This window comes from Phocoena phocoena, chromosome 3, assembly GCF_963924675.1.
Source record: "Phocoena phocoena chromosome 3, mPhoPho1.1, whole genome shotgun sequence".
Taxonomy (NCBI): domain Eukaryota; kingdom Metazoa; phylum Chordata; class Mammalia; order Artiodactyla; family Phocoenidae; genus Phocoena; species Phocoena phocoena.
The window spans coordinates 168558102-168575216 of record NC_089221.1 but is presented as its reverse complement, the minus strand read 5'-3'; the positions used below and the strand labels follow the sequence as shown (position 1 = coordinate 168575216).

The 17115-nt window shown below is 54.8% G+C and overlaps 3 protein-coding genes across 3 annotated transcripts; 2 read left to right on the top strand and 1 right to left on the bottom strand.

Annotated features, from left to right (window-relative positions):
• Window positions 1-3513: 3513 nt before the first annotated feature.
• On the top strand, window positions 3514-8982 carry CLPP (caseinolytic mitochondrial matrix peptidase proteolytic subunit). The gene is made up of 6 exons (XM_065875291.1): window positions 3514-3727; window positions 3817-3888; window positions 4449-4545; window positions 5860-6047; window positions 6944-7049; window positions 8635-8982. The coding sequence occupies exons 1-6, from the start codon at window positions 3542-3544 to the stop codon at window positions 8808-8810; spliced, it is 825 nt and encodes a 274-aa protein (XP_065731363.1). The 5' UTR covers window positions 3514-3541; the 3' UTR covers window positions 8811-8982.
• A 5442-nt stretch (window positions 8983-14424) lies between these two features.
• On the top strand, window positions 14425-16317 carry ALKBH7 (alkB homolog 7). The gene is made up of 4 exons (XM_065875155.1): window positions 14425-14644; window positions 15524-15697; window positions 15785-15909; window positions 16088-16317. The coding sequence occupies exons 1-4, from the start codon at window positions 14441-14443 to the stop codon at window positions 16248-16250; spliced, it is 666 nt and encodes a 221-aa protein (XP_065731227.1). The 5' UTR covers window positions 14425-14440; the 3' UTR covers window positions 16251-16317.
• A 252-nt stretch (window positions 16318-16569) lies between these two features.
• On the bottom strand, window positions 16570-17115 carry PSPN (persephin). The gene has a single exon (XM_065873844.1). It carries the CDS (start codon window positions 17113-17115, stop codon window positions 16570-16572), a length of 546 nt encoding a protein of 181 aa, XP_065729916.1.

The following is a 17115-nucleotide window of genomic DNA, read 5'->3' as shown; positions in this document are numbered from 1 at the left end:
CGGCTGGCTGGAAGCTGTGGTTCCCTACTGTTGCTCAGCATCAAGAGACAGTATCGGGGGAACTCCCTGGTGGTCCAGTGGTTAGCTCCCGGCGCTTTCACTGTGGTGGCCCAGGTTCAATCCCTGGTTGGGGAACTAAGATCCCACAAGCCATGTGGGGCTTGGCCAAAAAAAAAAAAAAGAGAGAAAGAGAGAGAGAGAGAGAGAGAGAGAGAGAGAGAGAGATAGTATCGGACCTACCTCTAGCCTGGGAAAAGATCAAAATTCAAAATTCGAAATGCTGAATGCATGTCACTTTCGTACCATTGTAAAGTCAAAAGCTTGTAAGTTGAACTATCGTAAATCAGGGACCATCTGTATTCAACAAATTACTTGAGATATTCAACACTTTATTATGAAATGGTCTGTGTTAGATGATTTTGCCCAACTACAGGCTAATACAGGTGCTCTGAGCACATTTAAGGTAGGCTGGGCTAAGCGACGATGTTTGTAATGCATTTGGCAGGGGGGTGGGCTGCGCGGCATGTGGGATCTCAGTTCCCTGACCAGGGACTGAACCCGGGCCCCCTGCATTGGGAGTGCAGAGTCTTATCCACTGTGCCACCAGGGAAGTCCCCACCCACTTTAATTTAAATCAGTGATTTTCAACTGGAAGCAATTTTGCCCCAGGGGCGGGGTGGGGGGGGAGCAGTGACTTGGCAATGTCGGAGAGGGTTTTGGTTGTTATGATGGGAACGGTGTTACTGGCATCTAATGGGTGGAGGCCAGGGATGCTGCCCCACATCTTATGGTGCCCAGGACGCCCCCCCCCCAACAAAGAACCATGCAACCCAGAATGGCAATAGTCCCGAGGTTGAGAAACCCCAGTTTAAAAGAAATGTAATAGTAGAGGATAAAATAGAATATATCAGAAGGCGTTGCCCAAAGTACGGATAAGTATCATTTCATAAGCCTTCTCCAAGGAGGTGGCTTTTGAGTGGAGACTTTTGGGAACAAACAAGATTCAGGCAGAGGACACGAGCAGAGGTCAGGTGGCTGGACGGCAGAAAGCTGGCCAGTGTGGTCCCTGGAGCCAAGCGGGGAAGGGAGGGTGGAAGGAAATGAGGGCAGAGGTCAGCAGGGGTGATGGGGAACCAAGGGGAGGGTTTTAGGTAAGGGAGGGATATGGTTTAATTAGCTTCTGGGGAGTTCTCTGGTGCTCTAGTGGTTAGGATTCCGCGCTTTCACTGCTGAGGGCCTGGGTTCAATCCCTGGTCAGGGAACTGAGCTCCTGCAAGCTGTGTGGCGAGGATCACTCAGGCTGCTGAATGAAACGACAGCAAGGCCGGGGCAGGGGTGAAGCTGCGACACTCACGAAGGCCTTATTGAGGGTAGTAACGAGGACGGGGATGGCGGATACGAAATGTATAATAGTTGAACTGTGCCTAGATAGAGCAGGTGAAACCACGGCAGTGAGGGCGGGGGTGTGGAGCAGTGTCAGGGCAGGGTGACTGTTGGGGCTGCAGCAACTGACGGCACAGCCCTTCTCCCCGGAGGCACAGCAGGAGCTCAGGCCTCAGGGGAACTGGCTGGGCAGGGCCCCCACCTCCCTCACAGCAGAAACTGGGACAGCCCATGCTGCCCACCCACCTCTTCAGTCACCGCTGAGGAAACACCACTCCCAGCACCAGGGGTGCCTCCAAGGCCTCCTCCAAACTCTTCCACTTCCATATCCTTCCCTCTATCCTGCCCCTGATTCCATAAGGCAGGGGGTGTCTTTGTCCTGCTCTATCCCCCCATCAGGATGGGATCCCCTGTGGGCACGGAGGGCACAAAACTACCCTTATCTAGGGCACCCAGCATCAAGTTTGGAGTCCAGCAATCAGGAATGGTCTGCCTGTGAACTCCTACATATGCATCAAAACCCACCTCAAATGGACTCTCATTTGGGAGGACTTCTTGGATGCCCATGGCTGCTGATCTAACACAGTAATACACATCAGTAGCTAATACAAATCGAACACTTGCTACATTCCAGGTCCCATTCTGAGGACCTTACGCTCAACGACCCTAGGATGTAGGTTATTATCATTATGTCCACTTCATAGAGAGGAAACTAAGGCTCAGGGACACACAACTAGTAAGTAGTGGAGCCAAGATTTAAACTCAGGGGATGTCAATATGCTGCCTCAGCAGCAGGTATCCTTAAATCCTTCCTTTTGAGATTGGTTTGACCATCACCATCTTCCAAATGAGAAACTTCAGACTCAGAGGGGTTAAGCAATGCACCTAAGATCACACAGCAAGTCAGTGGTTGAGCCAGGCTTGCCATGTGGGGCAGCTGCCTCCAAAGCCCTAAACTTTTTTTTTTTTAAGTTTTGAAATATTTAATTTACCCCCAAAAGTTACCTTAAATGGAATAACTTTTTATTTTTAAAATTTATTTTTTATTGAAGTATAGTTGAATTCAAAGCCTTCAGCTCTTAACCTTCCTCCTTTATCACTGCTTCATCTCTGGGTTCAAAGTGTAGTTTATGAGCACCTACTGTGTGCCAGGCAAGGTTCTAGGCTCTGGGGACAAAATAAGGGACAACTCTGAGGCGACATTTGAACTGAAAGATGAAAAAGAATCCACCTTGAGAAGATGTGGAGGCAAAGAGAGGTCCCAACCCTTACCAGGAGCCTTCTTTCTCCCCCACACCTTTGTCCATTGTCTTCTCTCTTGCCAGGAATGCCTTTCCCTACCTAACAAACTCCTATACATCCTTCAAAGCCCAGCTCCAATGCCTGCTCCTCCTAAGAAGCCTTCCCAGACCCAGACCGACTTTCCAGGCCAATTTCGCAACTCCCTCCCTTGGGCTTCCGCATCCTGGGGTCCCTCCCTCTGTCCCACGCGTAACCAGAGACTGATGGGAAGGTCTCAGGAGGAGTCGGTCCCACCAGTCTAGAAGATCACTGCTGAGGCCCAGGCCCAGTGAGAGCACAGATTTGATTTTTTTGTTGTTGATGTTTGCATTGGGTCTTTGTTGCAGCGTGCAGGCTTTCTCTAGTTGCGGCGAGCAGGGGCTACTCTTCGTTGCGGTGCACGGGCTTCTCACTGCAGTGGCTTCTCTTATTGTGGTGCACGGTCTCAGTAGTTGTGGCTCACGGGCTCTAGAGCGCTGGCTCAGTAGGTGTGGCGCACTGGATTAGTTGCTCCGCGTCATGCGGGATCTTCTCGGACCAGGGCTCGAACCCGTGTGCCCTGCACTATCAGCTGGATTCTTAACCACTGCGCCACCAGGGAAGCCCCGGAATTGATTTTTGAAATAAGCAAGGAAGAGCAGAAAACTATGACGATTCTTTGGGAAAGAGACACAAACTGCGGCTTTAAAGTAGTTCCCGACGCCGCTCCAGCGTCCCTTCTCTGGCCACACCCTTTCAGGTTCCGCCCCGCCCTCGCCCCACCCCTAAACGTGCCCCCACGCTTCCCGGAAGTGGGCGGCCTCCTGAGCAAGTGCCGTGGGCGCAGAGCACGCCGAGAGTTGTAGTTCCGGCATCTTACAGAGGAACTTGCGCTGCGATGTGGCCCCAAATATTGGTGCGGGGGGTCCGGGTTGCAGCAGGTCTGTGCCCCGCGCTGGGGTCTCGCCTCGCCGCCCGCTTTCCCCCGCAGCGGACACCCGAGAACAGCCTGGCTCTGCAGCGGAGCCTGCACGCGACGGCGGCCCGGGCGCTCCCCCTCGTTCCCATCGTGGTGGAGCAGACGGTACAGTGGCCAGGCGGGGACACGGCCTGGGGGTGAGAGGGCTGGGGCACGGAGGGACCCTGACCCTCACCCCCATCTTTCTCCTCCAGGGTCGCGGCGAGCGCGCCTATGACATCTACTCTCGGCTGCTGCGGGAGCGCATCGTGTGCGTCATGGGCCCGGTGAGTGCCCCGTGCGCGGATCCTCCCCTGCGCCTGACCAGATCCCCTGCTCCCCTCCCCCTCACACGTCCTTGATCCCCGGACTTACCCCCCTTGACGTTCCTCCCTAGGCTCCGCTCTTGTCCCAACCTGACACCCACACCCACCCCCCTTCCAGGGCACATAAACCCTCTGATCCTCCTTCCTGGCCCTTAGTACCCTTTCTACGCCTTCCTTAAATCCTCTGCTTCTCCCTTCCTAATCTCTGACTCGCTCCCTCACCAATGACCCTCCTCCCCAATCCTGGGCTCCAATCACTCTCCCCAGCCTCCTTACCCCTTCCCTTCCTGGGCCCAGTGTGTACTGACCCCCACCCTTCCTGTAAGCCAAACCACCTGGGTCTGGATCCCCCACCCCCACCCCGCACCACATCACCTCCTGGGTTCTGAAGTCTTCCTGATCCATCTTCCTTGGGCTCTGACCCTCATTCTGGTGCCCTGACTCATCTTCAGCCGACCCATAACTGCCTCCCTTATGCCTTCATCCCTATCTGGGGACACCCCTCCCCGCCCCACTTGCAGATCGACGACAGTGTCGCCAGTCTGGTCATCGCGCAGCTGCTGTTCCTGCAATCGGAGAGCAACAAGAAGCCCATCCACATGTATATCAACAGCCCCGGTGAGCAGGGCCTTCCCCCGGTGCCAGGGTCCTCCTGGGGACTGAGACCCCAATCAGGGATGTCCTTTCTCTGGAGCAAGAAAGGGTGCAGAGCTTCCTTCAGAATCCCCCCAAAATGCCTTGAAACCTCCAAAAGCTGCCTCTTCCCTTGCTTTTAAACAGGCACCTGAACCTGCCTGTTTGATCTCACAGGTAACGTGTTTTGTTTGTTTTGTTTTGTTTTTAATAAATTTATTTATTTATTTTTGGCTGCGTTCGGTCTTCGTTGTTGCGCGTGGACGTTCTCTAGCTGCGGCGAGTGGGGGCTACTCTTCGTTGCGGTGCGTGGGCTTCTCATTGCGGTAGCTCTTCTCTGTTGTGGAACACGGGCTCTAGGCGCGTGGGCTTCACTAGTTGTGGCACGCAGGCTCAGCAGTTGTGGCTCATGGGTTCTAGAGCGCAGGCTCAATAGTTGTGGCCCGTGGGCTTAGTTGCTTCGTGGCATGTGGGATCTTCCCAGACCAGGGCTCGAACCCGTGTCCCCTGCATTGGCAGGCGGGCTCTTAACCACTGTGCCACCAGGGAAGTCCACAAATAACGATTTTACCGACCTGACTTGGTTGTCGAGATTTTTAAATTGGTAGATTCCATCCTGCCCCCACAAGAAAAGGGAGAATAGCCAAACTTTTTGTTTTGTTTTGTTTGGCCGTGCCCCGCAACTTGCGGGATCTTAGTTCCCTGACCAGGGATCAAACCCAGGCCCATGGCAGTGAAAGTGCCGAATCCTAACCACCGGACCGCCAGGGAATTCCCTGAATAGCCAATCCTGATTGATCGTTTACTGTGCCAGGCACTTTTCTAAGCACTTTATAGGCATTTAACTCATTTTATCTTCACACAACCTCACGTGATCGATACTATTTAGTTATTTGCAATCTACAAGGAGGCACTGTAGCTCCAAAAGTCTGAGTAACTTGCCCCAGGTCACACATGAGAAACTGCCCAGCGAGGGGGGTCAAACCCAGGCAGGCTGGCTCCAGAGCCTTCGCTCTTAGCCACTATGCTCCCAATTTCTAGTTTCTCTTGAAAATTTGGCAGATCTGGCCCCCGCCCTGGGCCAACATGCACGTGTGGCAACTGTCAGCTCACTCTGGAGCAAGTCCTCATTTTTTGCTCCCACCTGGCCTGTGTCACCTGCTCTGTCACCTTCCTATCCCTGGTAGTAGTTGTGTTTGGGACCCCGGCTTTAAAGGGCTTCACCAGCCCTCCCCAGGGCCAGAGGCTGCCCTAGGGAAAGGAGGGCACAGCCCCTCACTTGCCCCCCTCCACCCACAGGTGGCGTGGTGACCTCGGGCCTGGCCATCTACGACACGATGCAGTACATCCTGAACCCCATCTGCACGTGGTGCGTGGGCCAGGCGGCCAGCATGGGCTCCCTGCTTCTGGCCGCTGGCACCCCGGGCATGCGCCACTCGCTCCCCAACTCCCGCATCATGATCCATCAGCCCTCCGGGGGCGCCCGGGTGAGTGCCAGGCCCCGTGAGCTGCTTTGGGGATGGGGGTGGGGGCCTAGACAGAAGGACCAGCCGGACAGACGGAAGTCACGTGGGGGTGTGAATGTTTTAAAATGTAGGTTTTGGGGACTTCCCTGGCGGTCCAGTGGTTAGGACTCCACGCTTTCACTGCCGAGGGCGCGGGTTCAATCCCTGGTCAGGGAACTAAGATGCCGCAAGCCACAACAACAAAAGAAGTAGGTTTTATTAATATGCAGGTATAGTGAGGCCAAGAGGTCAGGAGAGGGCTGCCATTGAAAAGACAGTTTGTTACTCACAGATCCCAAGAGGAGGGAGTGTGCCAGGCCACGGGGGCCACGCAGAGAGAGAGGCACCAGGGTTGGTCGGGAGGAGAGTGCAGGCAAGAGCCTTCATTGTGGTTTGTGCGGGCAGGAATGAGCGAGGCTTAAGACTGGCTAGCGTAAGTAGTTGCAGTGGGCTCTGGGGTGTAGGGACTGTCCCTAGTTGTCTGGTACCCTGGGGCGATGGGGCAGGGGGATGGTGACCCAGGGTGTGAGAATAGAGGAGGTGTTGGGGATGTGGGCTTGGATTGGCTGCTTTGCACATGAAAAGTGTACTCTGGGCAGCTGGTTGAAAACCTTTAGGAATTAGCTGCCCTGGGAGGGGCTGTTCCTCCTGGTCAGGGAGGCCCCAGCTGCAGGAAATTAAGAACATAGAGTTAGTACCGGAAGCCCTTTTGGAGGCGGTGAGGTTGAAGCAGGCTGTGGAGGGACTCACAAAGCCCGGTCCCACCTGCTTGAAAACTGGCAGCCGACACCCAGGCAGGCTCCCGAGTCCCGTCTCCAGTCTCCCCGTGAGTGGCCGATGCTGATCCCAACCTTCTCCCTCTTGGGACGTTCCCCCAGGGCCAAGCCACAGATATTGCCATCCAGGCGGAGGAAATCATTAAACTCAAGAAGCAGCTCTACAGCATCTACGCCAAGCACACCAAACAGAGCCTGCACGTGATCGGTGAGCACCCTCCTGCCCCACACCGGCCCCCAGCTGCTGCCTTTTATTGTAACAAACACATATGTACGGGTCAGGCCTCTGGACCTCTGTGCTGCTGACACCAGGGCTGGATCACTCTGTGATGGAGGCCTTCCTGGGCACTGTAGGAGGTGTGGCACATCCCCAGGCACTGCCCACTAGATGCCAGCAGCACCTCCAGTTGTGACGGCCAAAACTGTCTCCAGACATCGCCCAGCATGCCCTGGGGATCAGAACCCACCCCCGTTGAGAACCCCTGTTCTGAGCACTTTAAAAAGACTCATTTACAGGAGCCTCCCCAAAACTTCATTGAACTAGGTCCAGGGGGATTCCCGGGCTTTCCAGTGGTTGGGACTCCGTGCTTTCATGGCCGAGGGCTCGGGTTCAATCCCTGGTCGGGGAAACTAAGATTCCGCAAGCCATGCGGCGCAGCCAAAACAAAAAAAAATGAAATAGGTCCAAAGGTTTTGAACGGGGTCTCCCACAAAGAATATTCCAAATGGTCAAGAAACAGAAGTCAAGAGGCTCATCACTTCTAGTGATGATGTTTAATAATGACATCATCAGGAAAGGCAAATCAAGGCCACGCTGAGATACCATTTCAATCCACTGGAACGGCTCAAATAGAAAATACTGACACCCCCAAGTGCTGAGGGGAGCGTGGAGCCACTGGAACGTTTATCCACTGCAGGCGGCAGTGAAAACCATACAGCCACTTCCGAAAGCTGTCAGGCACTGAGGCTGAACACGCAGAAAGATGCGTGGTTGTTCTGCTCGGCGTATAACCGAGGGAATCGAGTGCTTCTGTCCAAAGATGTAGTCAGGAATGCAGCCCCATTCCTACAGTCCCAAACGGGAAAATACCGAAACGCCTGACAGCAGGGGAGTGAGTGGTCAGTGATGGTGTTTAGTCAAGAGGTGGGATGCTGTACCGCCATGAGGACCGGTCCACAGCCTGGATGAATCTCAGAAACACAGTGCTGAGTGGAAAAAGGAGTAAATGCTCTGTGGTTATGTGTTTCTTTATTTACTTTTTAAATTAATTAATTAATTTTTTTGGCTGTGCCATGCAGCATGTGGGGATCTTAGTTCCCCAACCAGGGATTGAACCTGCATCCCCTGCAGTAGAAGCGCAGGGTCTTAACCACTGGACCACCAGGGAAGTCCCTGTGGTTATGTGTTTAAGGGGCAAAAACTGGCATAACGGATCCATGCCATTAGGCCACTGTTAGGGTAGTGGGTGGGGACAGTTAGTGATTAGACATGGCCCCAACGGGGTTTCGGGGGGCTCTGATCTAGGTGCCAGCCACGTGGGTGGGTTCAGTCTGAAAATCACACTGTCCACTTCCATGATCCACACCTTTTCCTGGATGTGCATTTACACATCAATAAGTTAACACACACACACACACAAAACTGAAACAGGTATTTTACCGATGGGGAAACTGAGGCACAGAGACAGGGAGGCCAAGATCACACAGGGAGGACTTGGGTGGATCGGGGACCCAAACGTGGCCCCAGGTCTCCACTCTTAACCACCCTCATCCCACTTCTGCTTCCCCCGCAGAGTCAGCCATGGAGAGGGACCGCTACATGAGCCCCATGGAGGCCCAGGAGTTTGGCATCTTGGACAAGGTTCTGGTCCACCCTCCCCAGGACGGTGAGGACGAGCCTGAGCTGGTGCAGAAGGAGCCGGTGGCGGCGGCGGCAGCAGTGGCAGAACCTGCCCCAGCAAATGCCTGAGGGCTGCCCCTCACCCTCACCCTCCGGAGGAAAGTGGAGGCGCCAGGCCTGCCCAGCCCTCGACACTGAGCCTAGAGGGCACCCTTGAGGAACTCTGGATTTGGGGGTGCCCCTCCGGGTGGGTATCCCAGCTGAGACACTGTGATTTTAAATTAAATCTTTGTAGACTTTGCTCCCGGCTGTGGTGGCTTCCCTCCATCCTCCACCACGGCACACGTGTGCCTACACCCTGACCTTCAGCTTCCTAACTTCAGCAAAGCTACTGAGCCTACATTCCAGGCACTGCTCCAGAGGCCGCAACTTACTGGGAAGAAAACACAGAAATCCCTGTCTGGAAGAAACTTACATTCTTGTGGGAGTAGACAGTTTTTTAAAAAATCAGGGCAAGAGGTATGCAACGTGTGTGTGTGTGTGTGTGTGTGTGTGTGTGTGTGTGTGTGTGTGTGACAGTTTTAGATGGGGTGGCCTGCAAAGGCCTTGCTGAGAGGGTGACATTTGAGCAAAGACCTGAAGGAGGTCTTTGCAGAGGGTGGGGGGAGCAAGCTTGCTATATTGGGAGACAGCAGTCTAGGCAGAGGGCATGGCAAGTGCAAAGGCCCTGTGGCAGGACTGTGGCTGGCACATGGGCGGAAGCACGAGGAGGCTGGGGTGGCTGGAGAGAGTGAGGGGGAGAGAGGAGAAGATGAGAGCAGGAAGGGGACGAATACAGGTCGTAAAAGGCCTGGTAGGTCTGAGCAAGGAGGGAGATGCCCCGTAGAGGGTTTCAAGAAGAAGAACAAAAAGAACCACAGAGTGGTGGGTGGAGAGCGGCAAGTACAGAAACCAGGAGACCAGTGAGGAAACTTGTAATCACCCAGAGGAAGGCTGACGGCTCCGGACAGGTGGTGAGAGAGGTCAGATTCTAGCCAGCTTTTAAAGGCAGGGCTGGGACTTCCCCTTTGGCGCAGCGGTTTAGAATCCTTATGCCAATGCAGGGGACACAGGTTCCATCCCTGGTCTGGGAAGATCCCACATGCCAAGGAGCAACTAAGTCCGTGCGCCACAACTACTGAGCCCACGTCCCTAGAGCCTGTGCTCTGTAACAAGAGAAGCCACCGCAATGCGAAGCCCGCACAATGCAACGAAGACCCAACGCAGTCAAAAATAATAATAATAATAAATTTTTCAAATAAATAAAAACTAAAGGCAAGGGGCTTCCCTGGTGGCGCAGTGGTTGAGAGTCCGCCTGCCGATGCAGGAGACACAGGTTCGTGCCCTGGTCCGGGAGGATGCCACGTGCCGCGGAGCGGCTGGGCCCGTGAGCCGTGGCCGCTGAGCCTGCGCATCCAGAGCCTGTGCTCTGCAACGGGAGAGGCCACAGCCGTGAGAGGCCTGTGTACCGCCAAAAACAAAACAAAACAAAACAAAAACTACAGGCATGGCTGTCAGCTGCAATGTGAAATTTGAGAGAGAAAGTCATCTCCCAAAACTCCAAGGCATTGGCCCAAAGCAGCTAGAAAGATGGAAGGAAAGATAAGACGTTCCTGGGAAAGTTCAGGAGGAGCAGGATTGGGGGCCACGATCAGGAGCCGGTTTTGGACGTTTGATGTCCAAGTGCCCCAGACATCCCAGGGGATGGGTAAGTCTGGGGTCAGGGTTGGAAATTAAAATGTAGGAGACTTCAGCATGTCTATGACTTAGTGGTCAGGCTGAGAACTGGCTATGGCGTTTGGACCTCGGAAATCACGAGTGGCCTTAGATAAATAAGAACACTTTCGGCGCTTTGGGGGCCAAAAACCAGATTGGAGTGGAGCCAGAGAGAAGGGGCTGGAAAATATTGGAGCTAAACAAGTCTTTTAAGGAATTTTGCTGTCAAGGAGAACAGAGAACTTGGGGCTGTCGCTGGAGGGTGTGTTGAGGTCAATTTCTTTTTTTTTTTTTAATTCAGGGGGCTTTTAAAAATTTATTTGTTTTATTTTTGGTTGCGTTGGGTCTCCGTTGCTACGCATGGGCTACTCTTCGTTGTGGTGTGCGGGCTTCTCACTGCGGTGGCTTCTCTTGTTGCGGAGCGTGGGCTCTAGGCGTGCGGGAGTTGTGGCACACGGGCTCAGTAGTTGTGGTTCACGGGCTCTAGGCACACAGGCTCAGTAGTTGTGGCTCACGGGCTTAGTTGCTCTGTGACGTGGGATCTTCCTGGACCAGGGCTCGAACCCGTGTACCCTACATTGGCAGGCAGATTCTTAACCACTGCGCCACCAGGGAAGCCCCAGAGGACTTTTTAATTTGGCTTCATTCATCAGATACATTTAGCTGAACTTTTCATTGTGCACACCTTATAATGTATACAGAAGTTGAGAAGTTAGGATAATGAGGTCTCACGCACCCATCACACCAACTCAAGAATTACCAATTCACGGCCAATTGTGATTCGTCCCTCCCCCCCACCCCCCATGGCACTGTATTACTTTGAAGAAAATCCCAGCTTTTCATTTCATCTGTAAATATTTCGGTATGTATTTCTAAAAGGATAAGGAATCTTTATGTCTCAAAAAACTAAACATAGAACTACCACATGACCCAGCAATTCCACTCCTGGGTATATATGCCCAAAAAACAAAAACTCCAATTAGAAAAGGTACATGCACCCCAATGTTCATAGCGTTATTTACAATAGCCAAGATATGGAAGCAACCAGAGTGTCCATCAACAGAGGAATGGATAAAGAAGATGTGGTGTATATATACACGGTGGAATACTACTCAGCCATGAAAAAGAACGAGGTTTTGCCATTTGCAGCACCATGGATGGACTTGGAGGGTATTAAGTGAAGTGAGTTAAGTCAGACAGAAAGACAAATTCTGTATGGTATCACTAATATGTGGAATCTAAAGAAGTACAACAAAATAGTCAATTGTGAAAGACAATTTTTCCAAGGACATTGGGGGTGGGGGGATGGTTCAGGTGGTAACACGAGCGATGGGGAGCAATGGGGAGCGGCAGATGAAGCTTCGCTTGCTTGCCTGCCACTCACCTCCTGCTGTGCAGCCCGGTTCCAAAAAGGCCAGTCCGCGGCCCAGGGGTTGAGGACCCCTGATACAGAGAACAAACTAGTGGTTACCAGTGGGAAGAGGGAAGGGGAGAGGGGCAATATAGGCGTAGGGGATTAAAAAAAGGGTTATTATGGGATTATATGAAATCGTGTGTGTGAAACTTTTGAAAATTATAAAGCACTAATGAATATAAAGAATCTTTCATTCAAAAAAATAGTTAATGAAAAATAAATAGGGGGGGACTTCCCTGGTGGCACAGTGGTTAAGAATCCACCTGCCAATGCAGGGGACGGGTTCAAGCCCTGGTCCGGGAAGATCCCACATGCCGCGGAGCAAAGAAGCCCGTGCGCCACACCTACTGAGCCTGCGCTCTAGAGCCTGTGAGCCACAACTACGGAAGCCTGCGCCCCTAGAGCCTGTGCTCTGCAACAAGAGAAGCCACCGCAATGAGAAGCCTGCGCACCACACAAAGAGTAGCCCCTGCTTGCCACAGCTAGAGAAAGCCCACGCACAGCAATGAAGACCCAACGCAGCCAAAAACAAATTTAAAAAATTAAAAAAATAAAAATAAATAGGGGGGGCTTCCCTGGTGGCTCAGTGGTTAAGAATCCGTCTGCCAATGCAGGGGACACGGGTTCGAGCCCTGGTCCAGGAAGATCCCACATGCCACGGAGCAACTAAGCCCGTGCGCCACAACTACTGAGCCTGCGCTCTAGAGCCCGCGAGCCACAACTACTGAGCCCGTGTGCCACAACTACTGAAGCCCATGTGCCTAGGGCCCATGCTCCGCAACAAGAGAAGCCACTGCAATGAGAAGCCAGCGCACCGCAACCAAGAGTAACCCTTGCTCGCTGAAATTAGAGAAAGCCCGCGTGCAGCAACGAAGACCCAACGCATGCAGCAACGAAGACCCAACGCAGCCAATAAATAAATAAATAAATAGGGGGACTTCCCTGGTGGCGCAGTGGTTAAGAATCTGCCTGACAATGCCGGGGACAGGGGTTTTCGAGCCCTGGTCCGGGAAGATCCCACATGCCGCGGAGCAACTCAGCCTGTGCTCCACAACTACTGAGCCTGCGCTCTAGAGCCCATGAGCCACAACTACTGAGCCCACATGCCACAAGTACTGAAGCCCAAGTGCCTAAAGCCCGTGCTCCGCAACAAGAGAAGCCACCACAATGAGAAGCCTGTGCACCGCAATGAAGGGTAGCTCCCGCTCGCCAAAACTGGAGAAAGCCGGCCCCAAAAACGAAGACCCAACGCAGCTAAAACTAAATAAATAAATAAGTAAGTAAATAGGGACTTCCCTGGTGGTCCCGTGGTTAAGAATCCACGCTTCCACTGCAGGGGGTACAGGTTCAACCCCTGGTCAGGGAACCAAGATCCTACATGCCAAGCAGTGTCGCAAAAAACAAACAAACAAACAAACAAAAAACCTCTAAAAATTTAAAAAATAAATAGACAAAAGGATAAGGAATCTTTAAAAAGACAACCACAATATCATTTTCAAACTTGAAAAAAATAACAACACTTACCATGGTCGAATATTCAACCCATGTCAAAATTTCCCTGGTTGTCGCGATTTCTTTTTTTTAGTTTGTTCCAATCAGGATCCCAATAAGGTGCAGGCATTGCCGCTGGTTGATAAACCTTTAAGTGTCTTATTACTGCAGGTTTCCCCTTAATCTCTCAATCTCTCCCTCTTTTTCTTCTCTTTCCTTGAAATTCACCTGTTGGAGAAACATCGTTGTTTGTCTTGTGGACTTTCCCTCTGTCTGAATTTTGATGATGCGATTCTGTCCTTGGTATTTCCGGTAACCTGGTGTATGAATCTAGACAAATCTGATCGGATTCACGTTCCGCTTTTTGGCAAATGACCTCTCAGGTGAGGGTGCCTTCTAGCAGGAGGCACATTAAATCCAGTTGTCCCTCTTTCACGACGTTAGAAGGGAATGAGAGTCCTTGTCTAGAACCACCAATATTCCAATAAGGGCTGCAAGATGGTGACATGACAATTCTACCATTAAAGGAAGAGGATCTTTTGTTTATGTCCTGTTTTTAAGCTGGGAGCCAGCCTGTTTGTATGGGGGTGGGAATGACCCAGTAAAGAGAGGGGGAACGGGAGGCGCCTCGCTTTGACCTTTGACTGAATCCCCTAACTCCACAAACCTGGCCCCAGCCCATAATCACAGCCTTGACGTCACTCCCCTGACCCCTAGATCTCAGCCTAGCTGTACTCTGCCCTTAACCTCTAGCCTTGGCCCAATCCTTCTATGACCCCTGACCTCTGACCCCCGGCCCTATCAAGCCTTCGCCCACCCACCCCACCCCACCCCGCCCTCTGGAAGACGGACTTTAGGCACAGCCATTAGTCTGAGTCACTGCGGTCGATGGCGCCCAATACCGCGGGAGAGGAGGCGGATTCTGGGGAGAGCCAATAGCTCGAGAGGGCAAGCCGAGTAACAACCAGTAGCCTTGAGCGAGAGGCGGGACTCTGAGAAACGCCAATCGCTGGAGGGACTCGGCGTAACCACAGCCAATGGCTCTGGGGCGGGGGCGTGCTCCGGACCCCGGCAGCTTCCACGACCCGGCTCCGGGGCAATGGCCGGGAGTGGGCGGCTAGCGCTGTGGAGTGTGGCCGGGCAGGGCTGGGTGCGGGGCTCGGGGCCGGCCGTGCTAAGCCGCCTACGGGACGCGGCCGTGGTACGGCCCGGCTTCCTGAGCGCGGCCGAGGAGGAGATACTGAGCGGCGAGCTGGAACCGCAGCTGCGCCGCCGTCGATACGAGTACGATCACTGGGACGCGGTGAGGCTGCTGGCGCTGGGGGCGGAGCCACAGCGGGGCGGGACCTGGGACGTTAGGGGCGGGACGGGGTGGAGCCCTGGGTGGGCGGGGCTACATCTGGGGGCGGGACCTGGGAATGGGGGCAGTGTCTTGAAGCTGAGGGGCCTTGCGGGCAGGGAGAGCGCTTTGGACATGAGGGCAGGGTCATAACTGGAGGCAGAACCTGGAACTGAGGGGTGTTTGGGGAACAGGACCAAAGTTAGGGGGGGGAAACGGTGTGGAGGGAGTGAGGGAGGGTCACGTGTTGGGGGTGGACCTGGTGTTGGGTGGGATCATGTTGTGAATATTGAAGCTGGGTCAGCATTAGGGACGGCATCTGGGACTGAATCGGAGCCTGATGGTGGGTAGAAAGGACTGAGGCCAGGGGTTCGATCCCTGGTCCAGGAAGATCCCACACACCACGGAGCAACTAAGCCCATGTGCCACAACTCCTGAGCCCAGACGCCACAGCTACTGAAGCCCGTGCTCCGCAACAAGAGAAGCCACCGCAATGAGAAGCCCGCACGCCGCAACGAAGAGTAGCCCCCGCTCACCGCAACTAGAGAAAGCCTGCGCGCAGCAACGGAGACCCAACACAGCCAAAAATAAATAATTTTTTTTAAAAAAGGACTAAGGCCAGACCCAGATGGGTCAGGGTTGGGGTCTGAGACCCAGCATCATGGGGTAGATTGGACCAAGGTTGTGAGTTGAGGGTGGGGTCAAGGGTCATGCTGGAAAAACCAGGCCTTTGCTTTGCACTTCCACCACCCTCTCCCCCAACCCACCCCAGCCCCACAATGTGCCTTAGTTTCCCTTTTCCCCCGTGGGAGCTTCCAGGCTTGACCTGAGCTCTCTGGGCAGGCCATCCACGGCTTCCGAGAGACAGAGAAGTCGCGCTGGTCAGAGGCAAGCCGGTCCATCCTGCAGCGTGTGCAGGCAGCCGCCTTTGGCCCCGGCCAGACCCTGCTCTCCTCGGTGCACGTGCTGGACCTGGAACCTCGGGGGTACATCAAGCCACACGTGGACAGCATCAAGGTGTGCAGAGGCCAGTGCCTTGGAGTTCCCGGCTGGGGGTGAGCCGGCCAGGCCAAAGCCCACCTGCCAGTGTGTCCCCTCTTCCAGTTCTGTGGATCCACGATTGCTGGCCTGTCCCTGCTGTCTCCCAGCGTCATGCGGCTGGTGCACACCCAGGAGCCAGGGGAGTGGCTGGAACTCTTGCTGGAGCCGGGCTCCCTCTACATCCTTAGGTACTGGCAGCCAGGGAGCCCCCACCCCACCAGTAACTCCTGAGATGCCCACCCAGCACTTTGAGCACCTTCTCTCATTCAGCCCTGACGGCAGACTCTACCCCCCACCGCAGGCGCTCTGCCTTGAACAGGGGCTGCCCTCACCCCACCCGGCCACAGCCTCTATTTTCTCTTGCAGGGGTTCGGCCCGTTATGACTTCTCTCACGAGATCCTTCGGGATGAAGAGTCCTTTTTTGGGGAGCGTCGGGTTCCCCGGGGCCGACGCATCTCTGTGATCTGCCGCTCCCTCCCTGAGGGGATGGGGCCTGGGGAGCCCGGGCAGCTGCCCCCACCCTGCTGACCCCGGGGCCCTCCCGCACAGCTGCTCAAAGACACCGTGTTTGTGAATAAAGTTGGAGAGTGGACAAGCTGGCCTTCCTGGCACCGGCTGTTTTGGGGGGCTGGAATCTGCAGGGGAAGCCTGGGACCCCACCTGCCCACCCATCGGGAGCATCCCCGGCAGGACACACACTCACGAGGCTGGAGGAGCAGTTTCCTTTATTGCGCCCCTTGCTGGCGGCCCAAACCACCTCCCCTTCTCTTCGCCTCGGCATCCAAGCCTCCAATAAATAAGTCAGCTGAGCTCCTCCAGCGGCTGCAGGGCCCCAGGCCGGGCATTCTCAGCCGCCGCAGCCACAGGCTGCCGCCGAGAGCTGGGGCAGCCGCTGCCAGCGGTGGCGGTCGTCGAGGAAGGCCACATCGGCGTAGCGGGTGGGGCGGCAGCAGGGCCCACCGTGGGCTCGGCCCTGGCCCCGCAGCCGGGCCAGCGTCAGGCCGTGCTGGGTGCGGGCGCCGCGGGGACAGCTGCCGGCACAGTAGCGGAAGATGACCGTCTCCTCCGACGTGTAGCCCAAGCCCAGCTCGGCCACGGGCAAGGGTAGGCTCCACAGCTGGCACGGGCCGGCCAGGGCTCGGCGCGGGCGGGTGCCTGCGGGGACAGGGGGCAGCTGACAGCGGGCAGGCTCTGGGCGGGAAGGAGTCGGGGAGCGCACGGCGTTCTGGGGGTCCTTACCCAGCTGCGGCCTCCGGGTCCCTCTGTCCACCACTGGCTCAGACAAGAGCTCCTCCTCTGCCACCGAAGCCCCCCAGGCCCCAGGGCCCCCGCGGAGGTCCAAGTGCAGGGTCAGGAGCAGCAGAGAGCCTAGCAGGACTCGTCCTGTGGCCAT

Excerpts from the sequence above, each read along its gene's own strand:
- CLPP (XM_065875291.1), top strand. The coding sequence starts at position 3,542 with ATGTGGCCCCAAATATTGGTGCGGGGGGTCCGGGTTGCAGCAGGTCTG. Across the intron at positions 3,889-4,448 it reads TCGTGTGCGTCATGGGCCCG|ATCGACGACAGTGTCGCCAG; the intron begins GTGAGTGCCCCG and ends CCCCACTTGCAG. Across the intron at positions 4,546-5,859 it reads CATGTATATCAACAGCCCCG|GTGGCGTGGTGACCTCGGGC; the intron begins GTGAGCAGGGCC and ends CTCCACCCACAG.
- ALKBH7 (XM_065875155.1), top strand. The coding sequence starts at position 14,441 with ATGGCCGGGAGTGGGCGGCTAGCGCTGTGGAGTGTGGCCGGGCAGGGC. Across the intron at positions 14,645-15,523 it reads AGTACGATCACTGGGACGCG|GCCATCCACGGCTTCCGAGA; the intron begins GTGAGGCTGCTG and ends CTCTCTGGGCAG. Across the intron at positions 15,698-15,784 it reads CACACGTGGACAGCATCAAG|TTCTGTGGATCCACGATTGC; the intron begins GTGTGCAGAGGC and ends CCCCTCTTCCAG.
- PSPN (XM_065873844.1), bottom strand. The coding sequence starts at position 17,115 with ATGGCCACAGGACGAGTCCTGCTAGGCTCTCTGCTGCTCCTGACCCTG.